This window comes from Elgaria multicarinata, chromosome 2 (genome assembly GCF_023053635.1).
Source record: "Elgaria multicarinata webbii isolate HBS135686 ecotype San Diego chromosome 2, rElgMul1.1.pri, whole genome shotgun sequence".
NCBI classification, from domain to species: domain Eukaryota; kingdom Metazoa; phylum Chordata; class Lepidosauria; order Squamata; family Anguidae; genus Elgaria; species Elgaria multicarinata.
This window is the reverse complement of record NC_086172.1, coordinates 102919549-102943922: the sequence shown is the minus strand read 5'-3', so window position 1 is coordinate 102943922 and position 24374 is coordinate 102919549. Positions and strand designations below refer to the sequence as shown.

Below are 24374 nucleotides of genomic sequence, written 5' to 3'. Positions count from 1 at the left end.
AAATCATAGATCACATGGATGACAATGTACTGAACCAAATTACTAACTTTGTACATTACTGTTCCAGTATAGTACAAAAGCATTGATTTGAGGCGCATATCCCCAGAACTGAACCTTAAAAATCATGGATCCTGTAGTTGCTTTTTTTTTTAAGCGTGGGTGGTTAGGAATTAGTGAGCATGCTAGTGCACACTGCCTGATGTCTCCTGCTGTGAGTGAGAGCATCCAGCCATGTTTCACCCTTGGGTTGTTTGTCATGATGTGCAAACAAGGAAGTGTTTGTTTCTTCGCGAACAAGTGAGAGAAATAACCCCATATCAACCATGTCTCAATTTTCTGGGTTGATCATATCTAGACAAACCAGAGTTCCTGGTTTGCATGTCAGAACAGATTAGTAAGGGGCCAGAACATCCCTAGGTTGTTTCGGTCTTCCCACCCACAGCAGAAACTATTGGGCTGTGAGCATCAGCATGCTGCCAAACTCACAAGCCAGGATTGTTGTGATATGTTAACCAGGCCTTTTTCTCCAAATCCATAATCAAATCAGCTCTCATTCGTCTATTCTACCTGGCCTCTAAAAAGCATGTATCCATTGGAGCAAGATGTTCCCATAGAACAACAACTGGTATATGAGGGATGGATCCTCATGAATCATCTTAATAGTTTTTACATGGAACACCTAAAATCAAATGTAAAGTCACACTTTGCACCCTTCTCTATGGAGTGCACCATAAATATCAGTATGGATCCAGCATGTTGCGCAAGCTTTGATCAGAAGCAGGGTCCTCATGATGCTTGCACACAAGCCCCACCATACAATCATAAGGATATAAAAATCTATCTCAGAGGCACGAGATCTAATGGATCTTCATGGTTTTTGGAGGCATGCCCACCATCTAATTACTGCTCACATCCAATTGCAGGTGGTCCAATACAAATAGGGATGTACAGTTTTTGTTAGAAACTTTCCCTCTTTCATTCTGTCATCCACTCATTGGCGGAATTGGATTATTTTGTAAGAGAATTATTGTGTAAATGAGACCTTCAGCTTTTGGGCGGTATAAAATACAATAAATAAATAAATGCACAACTGCAGTAATGCTCATTAGCGCTAATGTGCATTAACACGTTATTGCAAGTATGCACTAGTGCTAATGAACATTGATGCAAATCTCCCCCAAAAGTATATGAATAGTCTGGAACTCCACAGAATCCACATGACTCAGACGAAGCTAGTTTGCAGCAGAATCTGCAGGTCAGATTAATAGAAAACTGAACTCATTTGAATCCGTTGCAGATTTTGCTAACGTCCCTAACTAGAAGTATGTTCTGGTTCTCTGCTCTTTTTCTGCTAAGAAGTGTCAAGCTAGTTACCAATAAATATAAATTAGCAATACAACATTAGAAATTACAAAATAAAATAATACTATACAAAACAGCACCAATATATTATTGTATCATAATATACAAAACAGCATCAATGTGTGTAAAGAGAGCAAATATGCAGATTCTGGGGGATAAAACAGCAGTTTCAAATTTTATTAAAATCCAAGAGAAGAAGGATGCTCTTCACCATTTCTCTGAAGTTGGAATGAGAGGAGGCCAGGCACACAGAAATATAGAATAGTAGAGTTGGAAGGGGCCTATAAGGCCATCAGGTCCAACCCTGTGCTGAATGCAGGAATCCACCTTAAAGTATACCTAAAAGATGGCTGTCCAGCTGCCTCTTCAAGGCCTCTAGTGTGGGAGAGCCCACAATCTCCCTAGGTAATTGGTTCCATTGTCATGCTGCTCTAACAGTCAAGAAGTTTTTCCTGATGGCCAGCCGGAATCTGGCTTCCTGTAATTTGAGCTCATTATTCTGTGTCCTGCACTCTGGGATGATTGAGAAGAAATCCTGGCCCTCCTCTGTGACAACCTTTCAAGAACTTGAAGAGTGCTATCATGTCTCCCCTCAGTCTTCTCTTTTCCAGGCTAAACATGCCCAGTTCTTTCAGTCTCTCCCTATAGGGCTTTGTTTCCAGACCCCTGATTATCCTCGTTGCCCTCCTCTGAACTCCCTCCAGCTTGTCTGCATCCCACGGGAGACCGTTTCAAAGCTTTGTTGCTAACAGAGAAGGCCTTGCCAGTGTATCTATGAAATTAGCCCCAGACAGTGGCAGAATGTGAAGTGGAGCCCTCCCATCAGATCTTAAACAGATGGGCTTGATCATATGGAAACGCATGGTCCTTCACATAATATTGGTTGAGGCCAGTAACTGCTTCATAGATCAAGACCAGTCTTTTGAATTTGACATGGAAACGTATACGGAGCCAATGCATCTTTAAAAGTATAGGAGCAATTTGCTCTAGAAAACCGGCTCCTGACAGTAGCCTGGGAGCTGATTGCCTATATAACTGGAGGGCTACTAGTTCAACCACAAGATGAAAACAAAAAACCCTATTGACTGTTGGTATGCTGCATTTTCTAATTTCTACATGAGCAGGTGCAGAATACAATGCTGCCCTTGTGTGCGGTAAGCCCTGCGAATTCTGTTCCACAAGTGGCCACTGCCACTGATTTAGCGCTTCTGGGGGCAGAAATGCTCCCTTATGGAAGAAGGCTGATCCACCGACCTGACTCTTCCAGAAACCAGCATTTTTGCTTGTATTGGGATTTACCCGTGAAAGTGCTAAATCGCTGGTCTGCATGAGACAGAATTGGCAGCCAGCTCTACTAACAGATGGGCAATATTGAATTCTGCCCTTAGACAACACAGTTCAGGAAGTTCAATCCCTGAAGGAATCCAGGTCACTGTCTGGTCAGAGTTATTGTCAGAGGACTTTCAATTTTGATGACCCAAGAATGTGGACAAGGTGCTTGTTTAAGTTAGTCCAAGCAACAATTTGTTCTACCCTTGCCCTTCATGGCTTATTACATCCAGAAAGGAGGGGGTGACTAGATTCTTTAGAAAGGTTATCAGTTCTTCCCCAGTGGTTGAAGTGGTGAGACCACTTCTGAAATAAACATCTTTAGATCCAGCAGATCTGAATAATTATATGCCAGCAACTAACATGCCCTTCCTGGGCAAGATGCTTGAGAGAGTGGTGTCAGATCAAATCCCATCACACTTGCATGCAATTTATTTTCTAAATCTTACTTTAATCAGAGTTTAGGCCTGATTTTGGCACAGGAAATGCAGTGCTCACCCTGTGGGATAAACTTTGCTGTGAGGGAGACAAGGGGAGTGCATCCCTGTTGATTCTCCTGGACCTCGCAGAGGCTTCAAAACATAAGAGCCATGATGGATCAAACCAAAGGTCCATCTAGTCCAGCATTTTGTTCACACAGTGGCCTACCAGCTGTCGGCCAGGAACCCACAAGCAAGACACGAGTGCAACAGCACCCTCCTGTCCATGTTCCCCAACAACTGGTGTACCTAGGCATACTGCTTCTGCTACTGGAGGTAGCACATAGCCATCAGGACAAGTAGCCATTGATAGCCTTCTCCTCCAGGAATTTATCCAACCCCTTTTAAAACCATCCAAATTGGTGGCCATCTCTATATCTTGTGGTACTGAATTCCATAGTTTAACCATGCACTATGTGAAGAAGTCCTTCCTTTTATCTGTCCTGAATCTCCCCCCCCCCTCCCAATCAGCTTCATGGGATGACCCTGGGTTTTAATAATATGAGAGGGGAGAAAAATGTCTCCCTCCACTTTCTTCACAGCATGCACAATTTTGTATGCAACTCTTCTGTCTCTTGGAAGAGATGTGGTTTTGATATTGGCACAAAGCAGGAGCAGAGAAAATTCATTTTCAGACACTGGCATCAAAGAGTGTACAGAAAAAGTTAATTCACCCACAGTTAAAGAGTTTAAATTCCTATTGATTTCATTTTCCGGAGGGTTCACTGTATTGGTCTGTTGCAGCAAAAGCATCATCAGGTTGGATGCTGACTCTGGGTACTTCCAGATGTAGGGCTCCTAGCACTACCAAAACATTGTGTATCTATTTTCCTCCCTCTCTGATTGTTTTTCTGGTAAGAAAAAAGACAAAACATGGGAGCTTTATTAAGGAAAATGTTGCCATCTGGGCCCTCATTAAATTTTGTGTACAAGGCAGGGAGATTGCAGAATGAAATCACTATGTGGAAGCACCTTCAGGAATACACAAAGTAGAGCCACTGATATTAATGGGTCGTATGTTAGTCATTACTAACTTAATTCACATTGATTAGTATCCAGTGTTAGTCCTATGTAGACTAAACCGATTGAAATTAATTGTACTCAAGTCTCCTGCATTTCAGTGGATCTACTCTACACAGGACTAACATTGGATACCACCCATTGACTTCAATAGGTCTACTCTAAATATGACTAAGGCCTAATCTATACCAAGCAGGATATTGCACTATGAAAGCGGTATGAAAGCAGTATATAGAAGGCAGGAGCCTCACTACTGCTTTATAGTGGTATCAAAGTGCCCTGACAACTGTTAGGGCCCATTGACACATACCATATACCACTTTCATACCATTATATCCTGCTTGGTGTGGCTCCTGCCTTTTATGTACCACTTCCATACCACTTTCATAGTGCAATATCCTGCTTGGTGTAGATTAGGCCTAGGTGTGTATCAAAATCAAGTATTGTGGCACCTAAATGCTGGCTGCTTCCTCATGAGGCATTTATTATGCAATAAACAAGCTCATTAACAGAACTTTCGAGTGTATCTAGATGACATTGTCATCCATGTATAACACTCGTGTTTGCACAGTTATCTCATATGCTTTCTAACCAGAAAAAATATAAGTAGGAAAAGAGGAAATAGACTTTGGAATGGTAGCATCAGGAACCTGTCATCCAGAAGCACACACAAATTTATAATGGCATAAGCTTACATGCGCTGGAGTTCATTTAATCAGATGCATTACAGTCTTTCTTCAGTTGGAAAGGGAATATTATATGCTTGAGTTAGAGGAAAGACTGTAACATGACAATGACAATGAAAAGTAAATCGAACAAGCTGTGATAATTCAATTAAGTGACCATTCACAATAGCTGTAAGTATGGATAATACACTATCATCTGAACAATGCAGGTAAAAGAATCACTGTCCTTATTCATGCACAAATGTTTAAAATCAAATATTTTGATGTTAGTATTCAGTGGTTTCCGGCTAGTCTGTTTGAAACTCCTTTGGTAGAGAATAGCAACTGTCAAGTCAGTTTCAATTGGAGAATGAAGCAATATCTCTTATTTGAAATCAACGACACAGCACAATCCTTTACATACTTCCACTGGGATCAAAGCCCATTCATAGAACACAGTGTGGTTTACTTCAGAGTAAACAATAAGAATGCACAATTAAAGTTTGATGATACCTCAGGATATCTGAACAAATTTCTTGGCCAGAAAAAAAAATGGTTGGCCATATGTTTATTGGTTGCAGTTACCATAACCAATATAAGCTTTCAACATTGACAAGCCCATACTCATTACCATGACCATAAAAAAAAGAAAAGGACTGCCGTTGTACTGCTATTACTGTAGTCTGATTCTGTGAATGTCCCAGAAGTAAAACTCACCAAGTCTAATATGGCTTGTGCAACAGAGGAGGCAGGCCAAGCAAGCATTTCCCCCTCTCATGATGTAATTATTTATATTTTGCCATCCTTGCTCTGAGAAGTATAGGATCCATGCCACTGACATGGATTCAGGTATAATTTTGGATGTACTACATGTAAAATCTAGATAATCCACCAGGATCCATGCCTTACATAAATGGTTCTTACCATTTGAGGTGAAGCAGCAGATCAGGGACCTGCTGTGAAGCAGCATCTCTAGGATTCTTAGTGGTTATTGGACAAAGATGAATACTGTGCTTTGCGGGGAGGAGAGGGACCCAGTGTAAAAATCCAGAGGATCCATATTGAATTGTGCCTCATACCCATATTTTATACTATTTCGGTGCCATGAAGCCTCAAATCTATGTTTTTGAAGTTCATTCTCTGGCATGGATGCATTATCTAATGTGATGGTGGTTTTGGGGCTTTGCTCTGTAAAAATCATGAGGATCTTTGAGAATCTGTGAATCAGTTTCATGTTTTTGCGCTGTGGTGGAAGCAATGAGTGGGAGACCCAGTATTTCGTGGTTCAGTCTGGAGGCAATTGTGCTCTGTGATTGGATCGTAGTTCCAGGAATTTGCTCTGTAAAAATCATACAAAATCAAGAGGATTCCTGCCTCAAATCCATGTTTTTGCACTGTGGTGGTGCCCATGAGTGGTGGTTCCATGATTTTTCTGGTTCAGTCTGTGGAGGCAGATGTGCTCTGTACTTGGATGGTGTATTTGTGGGTGTCCTCTTTAAAAATCAAATGAAATAAAATCACGAGTATCCCTTTTTGATTTCATGGATCCTTGCTTTACTTTCTTCCTTTTTGAAACTATATATAAAGGGCCTTCAGCATAGCAATCATGCTTTTACAGATGTACCTTACATGTGATGTATCTGTTACTGCCTCCTTATAATGGTGGTTATAATGCACGTGTAGGTGTGAAGCCTACAGAAAGATTTCCTCATATTGTGTTGTGTCTTTGGCCAAGGCTTCATTTTATAGTAGTAGCCCCAATATTGGCAGATGGATTTCTCCCGCGGTTGGACGTTTCACATCCAGCCATGGGAGGCATCCTTGTCCCCCTGCCCCACGATCCATTCTGGGATCGGCTCGAGGGGATGGAAGGGGCTTCTTCTATCCCCTCGAGCTGATTTCCAGATGGATTGTGGGGTGGGGCAAGGGACATGCACATCCCTGGGAACATGTGGGGCGCGGTGATCAGCAGTGTCCCACCCAGGGATGGCATGTGCCCATGCTGGGAAAAGTGTGGGGAGACGAGGATCGTGGTGGCCCATTAAGTGAAGGCACAATCCGCAGCTTTCCAAGTGCTTGTCGACGCAGGGTTATTTCCCCTGTTCTCTCTGTGTCTTCAGGAAGGGAATTAAAAGACATCTTTTTAACTTGGCTGTTTAAATGGTTGTGGTATTTAAGGTGGTTTTTCATGTTTTACTATGGTTTTTATTTTATGCTGGTTCCTATTTTCTGAAGTTTTTGTAAACTAACTTGGTTGGCTTCAGAAAGGCAGTATAGAACTCACCAAGCTGTATTTTGTTTTTATGTCACTTTTTATCTATCCTTTGCATGTTTTAGTGTTGATTTTGCTGGTCTGCAACCGTAATAACAGTGAAAATGAACAAATAATTAATAAATTACATAAAGAGCAGTTGGAGAACTAACATCACTATTAGTATGTATTATGATCAGGCAGGTGAATTTTTCTGTTAAGGGCTGTGAGCAGCTCTTGAAGAAGTTGTATGTGACTTCATAAGATTAGCTGTTTTATGAGAATAGGAACCGGAGGTAGGGATTCCTGTACCTCAGTCAAATCAGTTAATGGATTATACCAGAATTTGATCTAAAGCACACGTGTCCTGACTGAGCCATAGTGGCACTTTGTTGTGTTGTGGAGTTTTCTGATAGATTTCCGAAACACTTTGAAGGAGCAAATGCTTACCAAGCACTTCTGAAACTCTTCCTTCATCCTCCAGTGCACTTCATGAAAGTATTTTCCATTAAAGTACAGAGAACGTGTGTCAAATGGAGGAAGTGGCTTCCACGAGTGCCATGAAGTGCCCCTATTGCTTCAAGAGTTCTGAATATTTGTTTCCGAAGTCCTTCAGTTCCTTGGATCATTGTCTCCTTGGCCCTGAATATCCCCTGGTGTATGGTTAATGAGAAGCTGTCATTATCATGTCAGCACATTACAAAGGCTTTCTCTTTCTATCCTGTTCATTAAAATAATGAGCTGTTAGCCAATGCCTGACACTGATTGTATTGTGTGTGTGTGTGTGTGTGCATGTGTGTGTTACTGCGGGGAAGCATCAGGATAGCCATTTTCTTCAATAAAGTGGTCTGGAAGACAGTTCTGTTTGTTTTTCACTATTTCATTCTTGTTTTGCAATCTGGGCAATGGTTTCATAGGAGCTTGTATAAAAAGTTTTTCCAAGGTTGCAGTCCAAAGCATGCTGATAGTAAGTAAGGCTGCAGTCCTTTGAGTATTTGCTAAAGAGCAAATCCCATTTAATTCATAGAGGTTAGTACTTTGTAACATATAATACCTTGAGTGCTTCTTAGAAGAAATGTTTTCAATAGAACACTTCTAACACTAGACCTTTTGAAACAGCCCCTCGCTTTGAAAGTGTTTTCCACTTACAAAAGTAGTATTTTGGTTACTATTCATGAAACAAGCCCAAAGCTTGTGAGAAACTAGTTGTGCATATATATATATATATATATATATATATATATATATATGGTTCCTGACGAATTTACTGGGAGCCGGGGGGGGGGGGGATATTGTTAAGAAAAGACTTTTTGGTTACAACTGTAATGTTACTGTACTTATGCTCTTCTCAGAAACTCTGAAACTTCGTTTTCATTCTGTACTTGCCCTGGGATAGGGAGAGAGAAAATGTATGGAAGAATGAATTTTTCTGCTCCTTTCAGGCAAAGACAACACTTTTCTATTTAGTCCCTGTATTGGCAGTATTTCTATTTCCTCTTTTTTTTCTTTTTTCTTTTTTGCTGATGTTCATAAATATTGTATTTTCTTAATTCTTTTAAAAAATACTCTCATTTTATTCTTCTCATTAAAACAGATACTAGAAATAATTACCTAGTCATGCAATGGCTTTTGGAGAGCTACCAAAAAAGGACTGGTACAGTATTCTGGGTGCAGGACCATCAGACAGTTTAGCAGAACTGAAAAGGAAATATCAAAGGCTAGTTCTTTTTGTAAGTATATTTTAAATCACTTAAACATTTGATTGATATAAGTTGCATAAACAGGGCCAGATGTAGTGAGAATTAATTATATTGTGTGTGCAGGTAGCTTATTAGGTAGAACTGAAACTGTGGTTTCTTTCCATCCTTAAATAATCTTGTCATTCTGTAGCTTCCCTGATATTCTAAAAACATACAAGAATCTAGTTGCTTTTGTATCATGTGAAATAAAAATTAGGACAAATAATTCTCTTCAAACTTGTAAATGATTCTTTATCTTAATTAAAGAAAATGTGTGACCTTCCCTTCTGAATTGTGTAAGCATGAAATGAATCAATCAGTGTTTCTGACTTTACAATTTGCTACCATGGAAGCAATTATAATGTCACTAGCACTAGACTAGCATCACTGGATAAATTGAGCATGAGGCAATGACTGAAAAAAATGTTTTTCCCCCTGTAAAAGTGTTGTTAAACTGCAATAATGGGTTTAAAAGACAAGTATGTGGAGATTTATTACATTCTGATGTATGCTGTTTATCTTTTATAAAACTTCTTGTATAAATTAAATGTGAGTTTCTGTAGTATCTAACCTATACTAGCCTGGTTTGCATATAACAGCAACCCAGAGGATGGATTGAATCCTGGGTTGTTGTTGAATCGCGGGTTGTCATTATGTGTAGACCCTGCATTAAAGTTTAACTATGGATTGTTAACCACAAACAACTTATTGTGACATCTGAACCCAGTCAGTGGGACTTACTTTTGAGGAAACATGTATACACTTGCATTGAAAGCCTGGTATGTTTAAGTACTGGAGAAGGAAAGCAAATTATCTTACTGGCAGTATTCTCAATCACTACACTTTACTCCAATATTAGTTATATATTGCTTCATACTTCAAGCAGAGTTTTCCTCTCATAGTTCTCTGAAATATTTTAAAACTGTGTTTCTCAAAGTGAGAGTTGTAATCCAAAACTGGGTTGCAGAGCTGTTCCAAATGGGTCTCAGTGCCTCCTCACTAACCCCTCTTTCATGCTTGTAGTCTTACATCACCACCACCACCTTGCCAACAATTCTACATCTTCTATATTCTTATTGGCTGTCAAGTTTTTTGTTGTTTTACTACCCTCTAGCCACTCTCTTTCTCTGTGATTAACATGCAGGAGGAGCCATTTTAGTTTGAGCCAATTTATTGCATGTGGTGAGCTGGAGTTTGCTATATCTTTCTCCCTCATTTCTGAACTGCAAATCCCAGCAAACACTGAGTGGAGGGCAGTGTTAAAGAGGGTGCATTTGGATGACACTTTAGTCCACGGAGTGGAAATAGTCCACTCCAAGGATGACTATTTGCGTGGCACCCTTGGGCGACACGGAGTGCTGCTCCATGGAGTGGACTATCCACACTCAGTTGAGTTGTCATCTCTCCTGCCCCTCTTGGCCCTCTCCACCGAGTGTTGGTGTTGGTTACTGCTTACCTTATCATGGCACTGCTATTCCATGAGGAGGAGCAGAGAGGGAGGAGAGACGCACCGCGCAGAGACGTGCCATGGTAGTCACCAGAGAAAGAAGTATATCGCCATCAACAGAAATAAAGCAATTTTCAACAACATAAAATGTATAGAGAAATATTTCACAAATTTACTTTCAGTAAAGGTCATTAGTTATAAGCGAATTTGAAAACAATCTGTCTGGGAACTCAATTTTGATCCTAACCTCAAGTTACAAATAAATTTAGGGTGCAATCCTATGCAAGTTTAGGCAAAATAAGTCCTACAACTTCCAGGATACCTCAGCCTGCATGGCTGTCCAAAGGATGCTAGTAGAGTTATAGGATTTGTATCTGAACATGGATAGGATTGTGCCCTTTATTAAACAGAAAGAAATTTGTTAGAAAATGTTAAGCCCAATTTAGCACAAGTGCAATTTTCATGCAACTGATGCGTAAGAGTTAATGAAGCTGTTTGAAAGACTACAGAAATGTCACTGTGTTTGTTTTTGTTTTTAGAAATCACAGTTTTCCTAACTAAATATGATCACTTGCCAAAGAGGGCCAGAGAGGCTTCCATCACTGCTCAATTTTTTGTTGTTTGGTGGAAGACATAGCTTTTTCAAAAAGTTTTTGGTGATGGCTCATTGCCACTTAGGTATTTTTGCATCTGTTGCTAAGCTGTTATGATTGTTGCTTTTATAGAAGGAAGGATAAAAAGAAAGATTCACGCCCATGGAGCCAGCTTAGTTCTAGATGACACGGAAGTATTCAATAGACACTAGCAGAATACTAGTGGAATCAGAAAATATTAACATTATTTAGATACAGGCTTTCTACATCACGAACTAAAGGAGGCATAGCATTTTGATGCCAATAAGCATGCTTAGTCATCACTGAGCTGTTCTTTTTTGGGAGGGGATCCTGGGGGTGGAGTATCCCAAAGATTTGTTTCTTCTTCTGAAAACCTTGGAGTTGCCAAAATCCTGATAATCTTGTTTCTCAGTGGCCAGAGTTCACAACTCAACAAATAAACTACGAGTTATCATGTCTGTCAGGAGGTTTTGTAACCCACGATGACTTATTTGGCCAAAATAATCCACTTTGATAATTCACAGTCTGCAGACTGGGTTATTTAAGCCATCATGGGTTATTGTCTCATGTGGGGGTGTCACAGTAGGTTATTTTGGTTGCCTGCACAGTCGCTTGGCAAGAGTGGTCAAAACCGCAGCTGCTGCTCTCCTCCAGCAGATCTCTATAATCTGCCTAGCAACTGATTGCGCTTGCAGCCTGACCCCACCCTAATCCTTGCCTTGACAGCACACTCTGCAACCTCCCCAAGTGTCAAACACCGTCTCGATCGGATTGTGATAGCTACAGAGGGATGTTATTTTGTCTTGTGTACTTCTTTGCCAGGGGATGCTGTGTATGAAGTTTCGTCCTGCTCCTGCAAACTTCTGTGGAGTTATAGTCTCTACCCCTTTTTGGTGAAAAGGTGCTTTTGCTCATGTGGCTTTGTCAGTGCACAGGGTTGTCAATGGGCCTCATGTGCATCCTTGCTAGGGGAGGCTGTGTATAAAGTTTGGTCCCGATCCTGCAAACTTGCAAGGATTTATTTGCTCCAACCCTTTTTTGGTGCACCTGTGGTTTTCTCTACTTTGAGTATAATCACCCAGGGTTTTGATGATGCATTGGGTGCTATCTGACTCGGGGAGGCTGTGTATGAAGTTTGGTCCCAATCCTGCATACTTCCCGAGTTTTAGAACCACCACCTCCTTGTTGGGGTGATACTGGAAGTGCTGAATTAACCTCTCTTCTCCCAGTGGGATATTGTGTAAGGTTAAAACAGGCTACTGCGATATTGTCAGTGGGTGGAACAGTGAAGGACAGGGGGACGACAACTCAGATTACATACAGTAGCTTCATACACACTAGCTTATTTGTGTGATTGTGTGGAGAATAACAGTAGTTCATTTTCCAAATAAGCTACTGTTAGTAGCTTTTTAACCCATCATGGCTTAAAGTAACGTCCAAACGCAGCCACTGTGTGCAGTGGGGCTTGTTCTCTAGCAGAGTGTTCAGGATTATAATGCCGTATCAGTTACAAATCAGAATGAAGCCATGTGATTTGAGTATTTTCCTGTTAATTTATCCCAAATTATTTTCGTCTCCCTAATGTAATATACCTCCCTATGGGGTGGTATATAAATGAAATAAATAAATAAATCACATTACAATTTACTGGAAAGTTTAGCTAATTTTGACCTTGATTATGTAGGTGAGAATTATATAGTTGACATCTTAATTTGTTCCAATATTCTGAGCAGGTTGTCTCCTTATTTCTGTAGAATTAATTAATAAAGTATATTAAATTTGGGTTTGGAATAAAACCAAATTCTTAGATTTTGGTTTCTGGCTTTCCAAATCATTTTGAGCATCTTTACCATTATTTAACTTAATTTTTTATCTGTTAAATTATGCTAATACTTAAGCAGATTAATACAAAAATTATTTGTAATGATTGCTATCATCCTTCATTTAAACTAAAGAAGATACAAGTGTTCTCACACTTTAAACTGAAATTGAAACTTTAGAAATTGAAACTCTAGAAAATGCATTTCAGATAATTTGCCAGTGCATGAGCAGGAGGGAATGAGAGTGCTGCATCCCGTGTACTGCTTTTCTACAGTCCTGCTTTTAATCAACAACCTATGATTGGCTGGGTCATTGGTTGTTGAGCATGATGTGCAAACCTGGAGCACTGGGTTGTGACTTGTTAACCCAACAACAAACCATGAGTTAACCACTGGGTTGTTTAGCTCCTAAACAACCCGGCATTTTGGGTTCGCATGTCCTAGCCGGTTCTAGGCTATTGATTAAAAATGGAAGTGAGGAGCGCGCAGGAGGCAGCTTGCTCACTCCTGCTTGTTCGTGGCAAATTGTGGGTTAATTTGCCATTACGTACGAACAAGCCCACTATGTTAACCTTGTTTTGGTTTACTTAATGGCTAGCTTCAGAACAAAGGACCAAGATGGCGCATTTTGGATTTTATCTAATCCTAACTTTTTTCTGTGACTTTGACCATAAGCTTTACAGCCCAATTTATTCCCTAAAGTTACTAATGTGAGTTCAGGGAACTATCTTGCAGCAAAGCCCCAGAGCAGTTGTTTATAAATTTTCCAAAGGAAGCTGCTTGGGCAAAAACAAAAGCAAATGTCCAGGTGACTGTTTAATACAGGCACTCCAGAAGCAAAGGTCTGTCTGTGTGCTAAACTTCACTTGAAGTTATACTTGCATTTCTTGACCCTTTTGTTCCTTGATAACCCCCATCTATTTCTAAATGAGTGGCTGTTAAAATGTAAATTGCCGTAATGGCCAGTTCTGAAATAACGAGGAGTACTTGAGTTTTCCTAAAACCAGGGTCTGTCTGACAGCAGGATTGTTGTTCAAGTTGATAGCCTGTCTGTTTGAAAGTAATAGACAGGCAGAGCTTAGGGATGGCACAATCACATGTACATGCATTTTAACACAGCTGGTGGATCTAAAATTAAGCCTGCCAGCTTTGCTGGTGGTTAGTGCCAGTTGTGATTGGGTTAAATTATATGATTGCAATTAATTTTCTCAAAGTTATTGTATAGATATATTTTAAAATACAGAACTAATTTTCTTCAGTGCATTGCAAAGATGAATGATGGCTATGTATTAATTTTAGAGGATTATAGTTGAAGGCTGATTTTCTCTGCAAAGCTGGAATGTCTGATATCACATCTGAAATGCAGAGCACTCTTTTGGTAGTAAGAGTTAGTTAAAATATAGTCCTGATAGTAGACTTCTGACCAAGAATGACATATACAATTCATGGGCTACATCAAACATCACATGAGTGGGCTCAACTCTATTTCTAGAGACAAACTATGGGCCAAATTTGAGAACACCAATATAGACAGAAGATTATTATTGCTAATGCGGTGCCTGCATGCAAATACTAGGCTTCGGGTAAATTGCAATAAGGAGGGGTTTTTGTCAGGACCTGTCCCCACATATAACGGAGTTAAACAGGGGTGTATCTTGGCCCCAACTCTGTTTAATTTTTATATTAACACAATAGTGAAGAGACTATCAAACCCCGATTTTCATCCACCTAAATTGAATGATCATTCCCTGTCAATATTGTTACATGCTGATGATGCATGTACATCGATGGTGCTATATAAATAAATAATAATAATAATAATACAGTGCTGCTATCCCTAACCAGTATTGGGTTAAGACGCATAATGAGGGCCTTGTACTCATATTGTACTGAGGAGCTATTAACAATTAATTATTCAAAGACCAAGGTGGTGGTTTTTGGTAGGAGGAAAACAAAACACAAATGGATCATAAATAGAAATATTATTGAACAGGTTGCCAGCTATAAATATTTGGGAATGATGTTCCACGCATCTGGATCTTGGCTTACGCATATAAACCAGGTGGCGATAAATGCGCGGAGGAGTACTGCAGCATTGATAAGTTTTTTTATACTAAACACATCCCCTCTGCGATCCAAGTGTTTTTGGCTAAAACCATTGCTCAAATGCTACATGGGTCTCAGTTGTATGCATTTTATAACCTCCGCCCTTTAAAAACTATGCAGATCAAATTTCTAAGAACTGTATTCGCAACACCTCAGTGTGTGTCTAATGTAGCTCTGCGATTAGAGGCAGGTCTAATTCCCATCAAAGCCCGTATCAAATTGTATATGATAAATTACTGGCTGAAACTTATATTCTCACCAGTTGGGCTGGCTCCTTTGGTACTGTTGGATTCTTTTCAGTCGAAATGGAAAAAGTACCTGGGTAAGGAATTATCTTTATTGGGATTCTCTCCCCATGTATTAACAGCCTTAGGCTACTCAAGTGCCAAGGCAGTGGTCAAACAGAGAAACTGGGATATTGCATTGCAAGAGCATGGAAGCTCATTGTCGTCTGCCAGCCCATTAAGAAATAAGATCTTTGAGCCAAGTGCTTATTTGTCTGACCGGACTTTTCCTAATTATAGAAAAGCCTTTACTTTGGCTACATTCGATGTTCTGCCCTCCAAGCTTTTGGAGGGAAGATTTCAGGGAATACCATTCCAAGACCGGCTTTGCCCCTGTAACAACAGGGATGTTGAAACGGTGGGTCATGTGCTTCTATTCTGCCCCTTTTATCTGGATATTCGGATTGATCTCAGACTACCTATTCTACATAAGTATCCGGGTAGAACTGCAAAATTTTATACCTCCATATTACTCTCTGATAAGATTTCCTGTATTACAAATAAAGTGGCCAAATTTTGTGCAATGGCAATAACTTGCCGTTCTTCTTTCGTTCTAGAGTGTAGCATTTAAATTTAGATGGATTTGCTGATATAACTGTTATGATCCTTGATTCTATGGTAGGTGACATAACAGGGTAATGTATTTATTATATATCCTTTATTCTGTATTTTGTACTCTTGTCTGTTGTTAAATGTATTGTTGGTAATGGTCAATGACCGTAATAAAATATATTTATTCATATTCATGCTTTGCAATGGAATGTTCCTATCCTCTTCTTTCCCACTGCAAGCCCTCAGATTTCCTCCAAATGGTTCCCCAACCCTCCACAGCAGATTTGGCAAGTGCACAGGTTACAGGGGCAGAGGGGTATTTGCATCGGTGGAGAATGACATTCTGGTTTTGGATGGGCACAATTGTATTTCACTATGCAACTTAAGTATTTAATTGTGCTTGTTCCCCACCCCCCTTTTCCACGTTTGCCTTGTATCTGATTTGGATATTAATGAGTGAGGCTCATCAAAAGTTCTACTGTCCAATTACAAGCCTTTTCCTAATCTTCACCTGTCATTCTATATCCAGTTTGATTTAAAAAGAAATTAATTTGGAGTGTGTGTTTGGCTGAGTTTGTAGTTATTTAGAAAGAGTAGATCTAAGGAATGGATAAGAAGAAACTCAAGGAAGTCTGTTAAGGTGTTCATTGAAGTCAGCTGACCTGGGTAGGTTTAGTAGAGAATCTGAAAAGATTTTGGAGTACTTAATGTAAAATATCATTAGACAGCTTTGATTTTATTTTATTTTCAGTCTATTGTGTTCAAAATTAGATTTAATTGTGATATAGAAAGGAGAATTGGCTGTTGTCTACAGGCAATTTGGATCCATAAATGGAAGAGTTAGGGTTCAGGCCTGTGGGATGCACCCTGGCTACTCATAAGCCTCTGAACTCAGAGGCTTATGAGTATCGTATGCAGAGCAGGGGCTGCATTGTGCCTCCTGCTCTGCATTTTAGCTAGACAGACGATTTTGCACATCTGGCAGAGGCTTCAGATGTGTGAAATAGCCTGTTTTGCTTTTTTCCCTTTCCACAGGTAGTTATCCTTTGGATCTAGACCAGAGGTGGAGAACATGTGGCCCTGCAGATGTTTTCACCTACAACTCCCAGTAGCCCTCACCATTGACTATGCTGGCTAGAGCTGATGGGAGTTGTAGGCCAAACATCTGGAGGGCCATAAGTTGTCTACCACTGACCTAGATACACTGATGTAGCTCCTGCTCTTGGCTGTATCTTCTTATTCTGTTGTCGTTACTTTACATAGGAATGGAAATGTAAAAATTCTGGAACTGTTGAAGCTGTGGATGCAGGGGAGAATTCCCTTGATGTATTGGAGGGGGCAGAAATTTTGAGATATTGAAATATATGCAATATTTGCTTTCTTAGAGACATAGTATTGATGCATTCTAGATCTGAGTGTTGTTTATGTTTTTCTAGGTCTTTAAAAAATGTGGTCCTAATTGTAGTATTCTGCTGCTTTCCCCAAAAAGAGTGTGAAACAAGAGGGCAGCCAAATAATTGAAATGCAGCACAGCTGCAGTTCAAAAGTTGCTTAACACTTTGTCCAGAAATTATCTTCTCTAATGTCTTGTCTTACTGAAAAATCTTCTTACTTCACATTTTGCACAAGTAAATCCTTATCTTAAAAAGCATTTTATTCATTCCAAAAGAGAAATATTGCACAGGAGTCTTCCCCCCCCCCACCGCCTCACAATGTTTCCCCAAATTCTTTCATTAGGAAAAATGGGGTTGGGGGAGGCTTTGGACCTTGTGGAGAGTGGGAAAATGATGATTTGCACATTTCTCTGATTTTTCTTTCCTAGGCCGATATTGGAAACTTTTTGTGGTCTTTTTGGTTTGAGTTGTGTACAGATTAGTGCTTTTGCATACTTTACCATAACATATCTAATGTTTCTCTTCCTCTACTGACTTATTCCATCCTCTTTTCCAACTCTCCAGAACCGTTGGCAGGTTTTTATAAACACCAGTTTTTTTAATTAAAGGCACTCCCCCCAAAACCTAAAAAACCTTTTGTGCACATGTTGTAACCCTTGTCAATGTGCCATGAGATGACTACCACATTTATCTTGCAGCAGCAGTGATTCTCCCTCTACTTAAGGGCTAAAAGGAGACTTTAGCTATTGCCAATATAACATGGGGGCAGATGGCAGTTACCCTGGGCTAAGTGAGTACTTAATGAACTGGTAGCAGCAGCAGCCTCTGAACAGATACAGTTATGAAGCGATTTCTCATTAACTTGCCCTGCCCTTTCAGAAGTCTATGAAATTCTGACTTGGAATGCTGATACCAGTAAAGGTAAAATAACATTTAAAGGTTTAATTAAACTGTTTAGATGTGTTATTTTGAAAAGAGTTGAATTATGTCTGTTCTGCTACACATGGCAAAATTGAAATGTATTCTGTAGGTGCTCAGATCAGAAAATTATTATTCAGTATTATTAATTCTAAGGCTGCAAGAGTTCCTCAGTAGACCTATCCTTGTTGATTTCCTTATATCTCTAATAAACCCTGGAGAGCTGCTGCCAGTCGGGGTCGCCAATGCTGGGCTAGATGGACCAATGGTCTGACTCAGTATGAGGCAGCTTCCTAAGAAAGAAATCCGTGAGGGAGCATAGCAGATAGACTCCCTGATGTAAATCTACCCAAAAGGTTTCATCTATCCTTTGAACATGGCAAAAAATCACTGCTTGCCTTCATGTGGTAGTTCAGTCAGTCAGTCACTCATCTAGACCTCCTCCAATAGATACATTTGTGAATCACCAAAACTGGCTACAGGAAGCTTCTGCCAAAGTGCCCTGGGCGCATTGGTGGCAGGCATAAAAAACTGGAAAGAATCTGACCCTCCTGGGAACAATGCACTTCTTTCACACATCTTGTTCCTGACTGCAAATGTGAACTTTCATTCCATCCTAGCAATAGAAAGGCAGGCAGTCCTACCAGTTGGCTTGCTAATGGAGGCTCTGATCTTGCTGATAGCTACAGAGTCCCCTTTAGGTTTTTCTTTTTCTTTTTGAATGCTTTGAGGGCTACTTTATTTCAGGATCTCCATGGAATGTTTTTTCTTTCATTCACCCTTACTGCACTTTTTATCTCTGCATTGGTCTCTGACTGTAAGGCTGCCTTTGGGGTCAAGTTAGTCGTTTCTTCAGGGTAGGTTGAACTTCTATTAATTTGTACATCTCCGCTTGGGAAAGGGTTGCTCTTCACATCTTGATATAAGATTTTAAGCCCTGCCTTTTGACAGAAGAATGCAAGAGTTAGCCATTTCTAGCTGCCCTTCATTCACTAGGAGCTTTTCTACATGAGGCTGATAATTGGCTATAAATCGTCTGTATCTACTTTAAGTTTCGTTGCAGAATTGAGATCTGAGCACTAAACAAGGAGCATTTCCTTTCCTCCTTTTCTGCTACATAACCTCTAGGTAGCATTGTGGAATAGCAGAAATACACAAAAGGAAATTGCACTTTCTTTTGCTTTCACAATTAATGCCGTATTTTCTCCATTGTAAAAAATACTCACTGGAAGGGCTGGTTAGACCCACAAGCGAAACTAGAGGGTCACAACGTCATCTAAAAAACCCATAAACCATGACTAGGTAATGACGAGAGCACAACAAATGCCTCATTAAGAAAAGTCCTAGGACATAATAGAAGTTCCAAGTATATTTTTTTATCAACTTTTTTAATAGCTGAATGTTTGCTGGTTATCAGTTACAACTTAGCCCTGATATTAATGACCGTTTCCCCCTTACTCCAGAAACAAAAATATTGTCTATTAAAGCTGTTCTTTATAATGTTGCAACTGAAGGTTTTATTTGGGAAAAAAAAGATTTCTTCAAAGGCAAGAGATCTGCTTACATTAGGGGTGCAGGACTTCCAGCCCACAAGCCTAATCCAGCTCACAGAGATTTCACATCTGGCCCACCAAGTCTCCTTGGGTTCCTCTAAGGCAGGGGTCCCCACCACAGTGCCTGCAGATTCCATGGCACCCTCGGGCACTTCCAGTGGCACCCACAAAGTTCTCCACTCCCTGTCCATTTCAAAAAACAATGAAGAAAAACCTTGGAAAATGTTAGGGCCGTCTTCTTTCTCTCCCTTTCTACCTCTAGCCTTGCACCTTGTCTCCCCTCTACCCCTTTGCTGTGTTGCTGTTTCCCCTGCCTTACCAGCCTCTAGCCTCAGCTATTTCCCCCCACATCTTTAGGTCACTCTTTCTCCCCCTCATAGCCTCTAGCCTTGCTCTTTCTCTACCCTTTTGCCTTACTATTCCCCCTCCTTCCCAACCTCTAGCTTTACTATTTCTGTCCCCGTCTCTTTTCCGTGCTGTTTCTCCTGCCTCTCAGCCTCCAGTCTTTTGCTTGCTTTCTCTTCTACCCCTTTGCCTCATTATTCCCCCTCCCTCTCAGCCTCTAGCTTCACGGTTTCTTACCCACCCACCCCTGCCACCACCCCTTTTTATCTCACTTTTGACTAGCCAGACCCCCATGGCAGCCATTATGTAACTCCTCCAGCTCTGTCAGCAGCAGTCTCTTAAAACATTGAATACCCGGAAGGTTCTGGAATTGGAGGCTTCAGTAGAATGAGTAGCAATCCATAGGACTGTGCTTTAAAGAATATGTTGGGAAAGGAAATATTTAATGTCTCAAAGGTTATTTACATTAAGTTGTAATTTACAACACATTTTTTTAAAGTTAAAATGTCTGAAAACCTCTTTTTATACACATTCAGTATTCTCCAGTATGAGCTGGATGTGATCCTGAAAGACATGAGAATGAGGTCAAGACTCAGCTGAGGCCATGAACATAACTTGCCTGTTGGTGAGGTGAATTCTCATCACATTGCAGAACTGAATCCCCAAGAAAGAAGATAAAACTTGTGTTTGCTAGCATTCTAGAACAATGAGCAGAGCAATCCTAAGAGGGGCAAGTTCGGGAGTGAAGTGGTGGATTGTCCACCATTTCCAAGTCCTGAGTACTTATGCTAGCCAGGGCAAATGGACTTGCCTTCAGTCTACACCAACACAGCTGAGGGGGCACCGATCTGGGGCCTCTTGAGAGAATGAAGGGGCCTTTGATCCAGTGGATTCTAGGTCACCTCCAACCCAGCCTGGAAAGACCCATTTGGGGCCCACCACCAGTGATCTAAGTTTTGCAGAAAATTTTGAACTGGAAAATATTTCAATGCAATTTAAATTAATTTGCATAGTGTCATTTGCATAGGAAAAAAATCAGTTTATATGTTCTGGCATAGGAAAATATTCTGATGCCCTAGAGAGAGCTAATTTAGCATGTTCATTTTATTTCTATTTAATAAACAACAAAAGTAATTTTATTTTAAAAAAAGGAATCCATGTTATTTTTTTGTCCCAATATACCGCAGGTAATTGACCTAAAATATCAATTATACTTTCATTTTTAGTAATGAGCTTATAAAATGGAACATTTTTCATGGAAAAATAAAGCACTGGAAAATGTTGCCTTTTGGAAAATATTCTGCCCCACATCACTGCTACTGCTGGTGGAAATGCTGCAGGTGGTAGATCTCCACCCACTGAGCTTTCTGTGGCCATACCGGGGGCCACTAGGGTGGACCATCAATTGGCAGAACCTCTCCACCCCATCCTAACCCTCCCCAGGCAGCAGGTCTGCAGGTTACAATTGTGCTTGTTGTTTTTATCCTTCTCTTTATAAGCTCCTCTTTATATTTCGAGTAGTTTGTTTTTCCGTATAAATCCCATCTACAAAAAGAGAACCTTAGGGATTGTGCTACTGTTTAAATTTCACACAGAGAGATCGTTCTGATACTGCCAATGGAACTATTGGTATGTGTATGTTTGATAGTTTACTGCAAATATGCTTATTGTTGTTACAAATTGTTTCTTTGGTCTGCAGAGTTTGTGGCCTCCTCTTCCGACTTTGCATGTCTGAAAGAATATATGTTTATGCTTGTCTAAGAGAAACATCTGGGTAGGAGAAATTATAAAACTTGAAAGCATTAATTAAAAAGATGATAACCAAGTAAAACAAATAGTTCTGTTGTTAACGTTCTGCTTTTCATCAACAGTGTAGTGAAAAGCCAATGTCTTTGAAAGTAATTTTTAAGTATACATTAGGTGGCAGTAGTGTGTTGTATTTGGTGCAGATATTTTGTCCCTCGGATTTGTTTTTCCTTTTTGTCTTAATACAGTGTAAAAATGGACAAAACATATCTCCTATTTATATTCTACTTGTTTGTAATATTTATCTTTTATATTTAAAATATGAATTGTGAATTTTATTAAATGTTTTGCATCTTTCTGGCAAATGCAGTTGTCCAAATATAGTATAATAAGAGCTAAGCAAATTATTAGTTTTAAATAAAGATATAATACTTGCAATTTGTATGTATGTCAGGGTGACTTACACTAGTGCTGCTTAAACACACGTTGGAGAAGTGCTTGTAGTAGTTGCCCTGAGAAATGTGTTATGTTTCTTCCTTTCTTTTTCCTTCCGAAGTAGCAACTTCAATAGATCTTCTTTCCCCTGAGGCCAAATGTAAAATTTCCACACGTATGTGTAAACTCTTTTTATTAAACAACTGGAGAAGGTGATTGTGTCCTGCTAATTAGAAGTATGTCACACTTAGGGTTAATTTCCTTTTAAATTAGTCAAAGCTAAATAATACTGCATGCAATCTTTCCTTTCTCCTCCTTTTTTCCTTTTCCTTTGGACTCTATTTTTGGATATATCTGACAAAGTGACTTGTGACAAAGTTCTTGTGTTGTTGTTTTTAAAGCATCAACATGAAATTCAGGTTGTTGGAAGTATTTGCCACTTGTTAGTCTTGCAACTATATCTGTGCACATGCAGTTGTATATGGATTGTGTCCTTTTATATTTTGTGTTTATTTAGAGAAGATGAGTATATTTTAGTCTCAAGGAGAGGTTGATGAAGACAAGGTAGATATAATTAACCTTTCAGCATTGTGTTTTTAGTGTTGGGTTCAAATCTTGAACAGGGACAGTTAACTTGTGACCTTTTTGAGTATTTTTCTTCTTCTGTGTGTCTCGCAGGTAAAGGAGCTAAGGGAATTCAAAGCTGGTACAGCAATGCCATTAATTTGGCAGAATGATCAATTAATAGAAGAAAAGCATGAAAGCGTTGACAGAACATGCTACCTAATTAGTACCTGATGAACCATGTAGGCCACAGAGCAAAGAGTGCAATGTTGCTTCAGGCTAGCTGTTGTACAAGACCTTTTATGTGCAAGTCATTAAGTCTGTATAGTAGCTAAAGAAAAACACTTCAAATGGATTTTGCTTGGCTAAGGAACTGGTCCTGTGAAATGCTGAGGAGCTCCCACTGATTTTGCTGGGAACTAACTAGTTGGTACTTTAAAGGGTTGTCCTATTGAGCCTCTCCAAATTTAAAATAGGCAGATGCAGATTTTCTGGTTTTTATCTGGGCTTTTTCTTTTAGTCACCAGCCGGTTTTCTTTTTATCTGTAGTTTTGATTGTTTACTATTATTGTTTGCTGTTCTTTGTTATTTTATTTTAGTTATCCAAATTTAAAATAAAATAAGTTGGATTGGATCCAGAAATCCCATGAGCAGAGTTCTGAGCTGAGAACCTTACAATCATAGAAAGGAAGGAGTGTGTGGGGTATGTGTATGTGATTTTTGCCAATTCTCACTGCAGCCCTTAAAAAAATGTACTCTATAGGATTGGAGAGTCCTCCATACCAATGTGGGAGGTGGCATAGGGGTTTGCTGGGGGGGCGGGGCAAGGAATTGGCAAATATTGCCCTCCCCTTTCTGTGCGCAAGGGGTTCCATGGGTGGAAATGTGATTGCAGGACCTCTGGATCCAATCTTGGGCCTTAGCTAGACCTAAGGTTTATCCCAGGATCATCCCGGGGTCGTCCCTGCCTGCTCCCGGGATCCCCTGTGTGTCATTTACATGAATGGGTATGACCCTGGGACGATCCCGAGATAAACCTTAGGTCTAGGTAAGGCCTTAGTGGGGGGGGGGGTTGGAAGTGTTATGCAGATCCAAACCTTTATAAATAAATATATTTATGAGTAGCAAGGAAGAACATCCTAGCTAGAAACTCTCTGATTTAAGAGTAGCACCACAACAAAGTAAACACAAATCTCCCATGAATCCTTGGTCTTGGTCACCACAGGTTTGCACGTGCATGAAACTCCTTGTATCCTTGTGCTCTTTTTCTGTTTTGTTTTGATTTTTGCTCATGCTGTTTCTGCCTCTCTAATTTTCCTAGTAGAAAAGAGAGACTGTTTTCTAGCTGGTTCATGACTCCTCCTTTCCTTTTGCCCTCTATACCATTCAGATTGGTAACACTCAGGTTCACAATCATGCAGCATATATAAAGACTTTTCCAAGATTAGTTTTGGAAGGGTACCCAGTTTAGCTTAATATTTATTTATTTATTAATTTTATTACATTTATATACCGCCCCACAGCCGAAGCTCTCTGGGTGGTTTACAACATTAAAAATAGTAAACATTAAAAGTATACAATTTTTAAAAAACACACACACACATAAAAACAGTATAAAAACAGTATCCATTTAAAAACAACAATTCTAGGGTCCATTAAAAACAAACTTAACATTGTTAAATGCTGTTAAAATGCCTGGGAGAAGAGAAAAGTCTTGACCTGGCGCCGAAAAGATAACAACGTTGGCGCCA

General features: G+C 39.9%; 1 protein-coding gene across 1 annotated transcript in view; it reads left to right on the top strand.

Moving 5' to 3' along the window:
• DNAJC24 (DnaJ heat shock protein family (Hsp40) member C24) overlaps positions 1-24374 on the top strand; it is a 52118-nt gene that overhangs the window by 1686 nt on the left and 26058 nt on the right. The window contains exon 2 of the mRNA XM_063117336.1: positions 8701-8836. Within this exon, the coding sequence (XP_062973406.1) occupies positions 8729-8836 (108 nt within the window). The 5' untranslated portion in view covers positions 8701-8728. The remainder of the gene's footprint in view (positions 1-8700; positions 8837-24374) is intronic.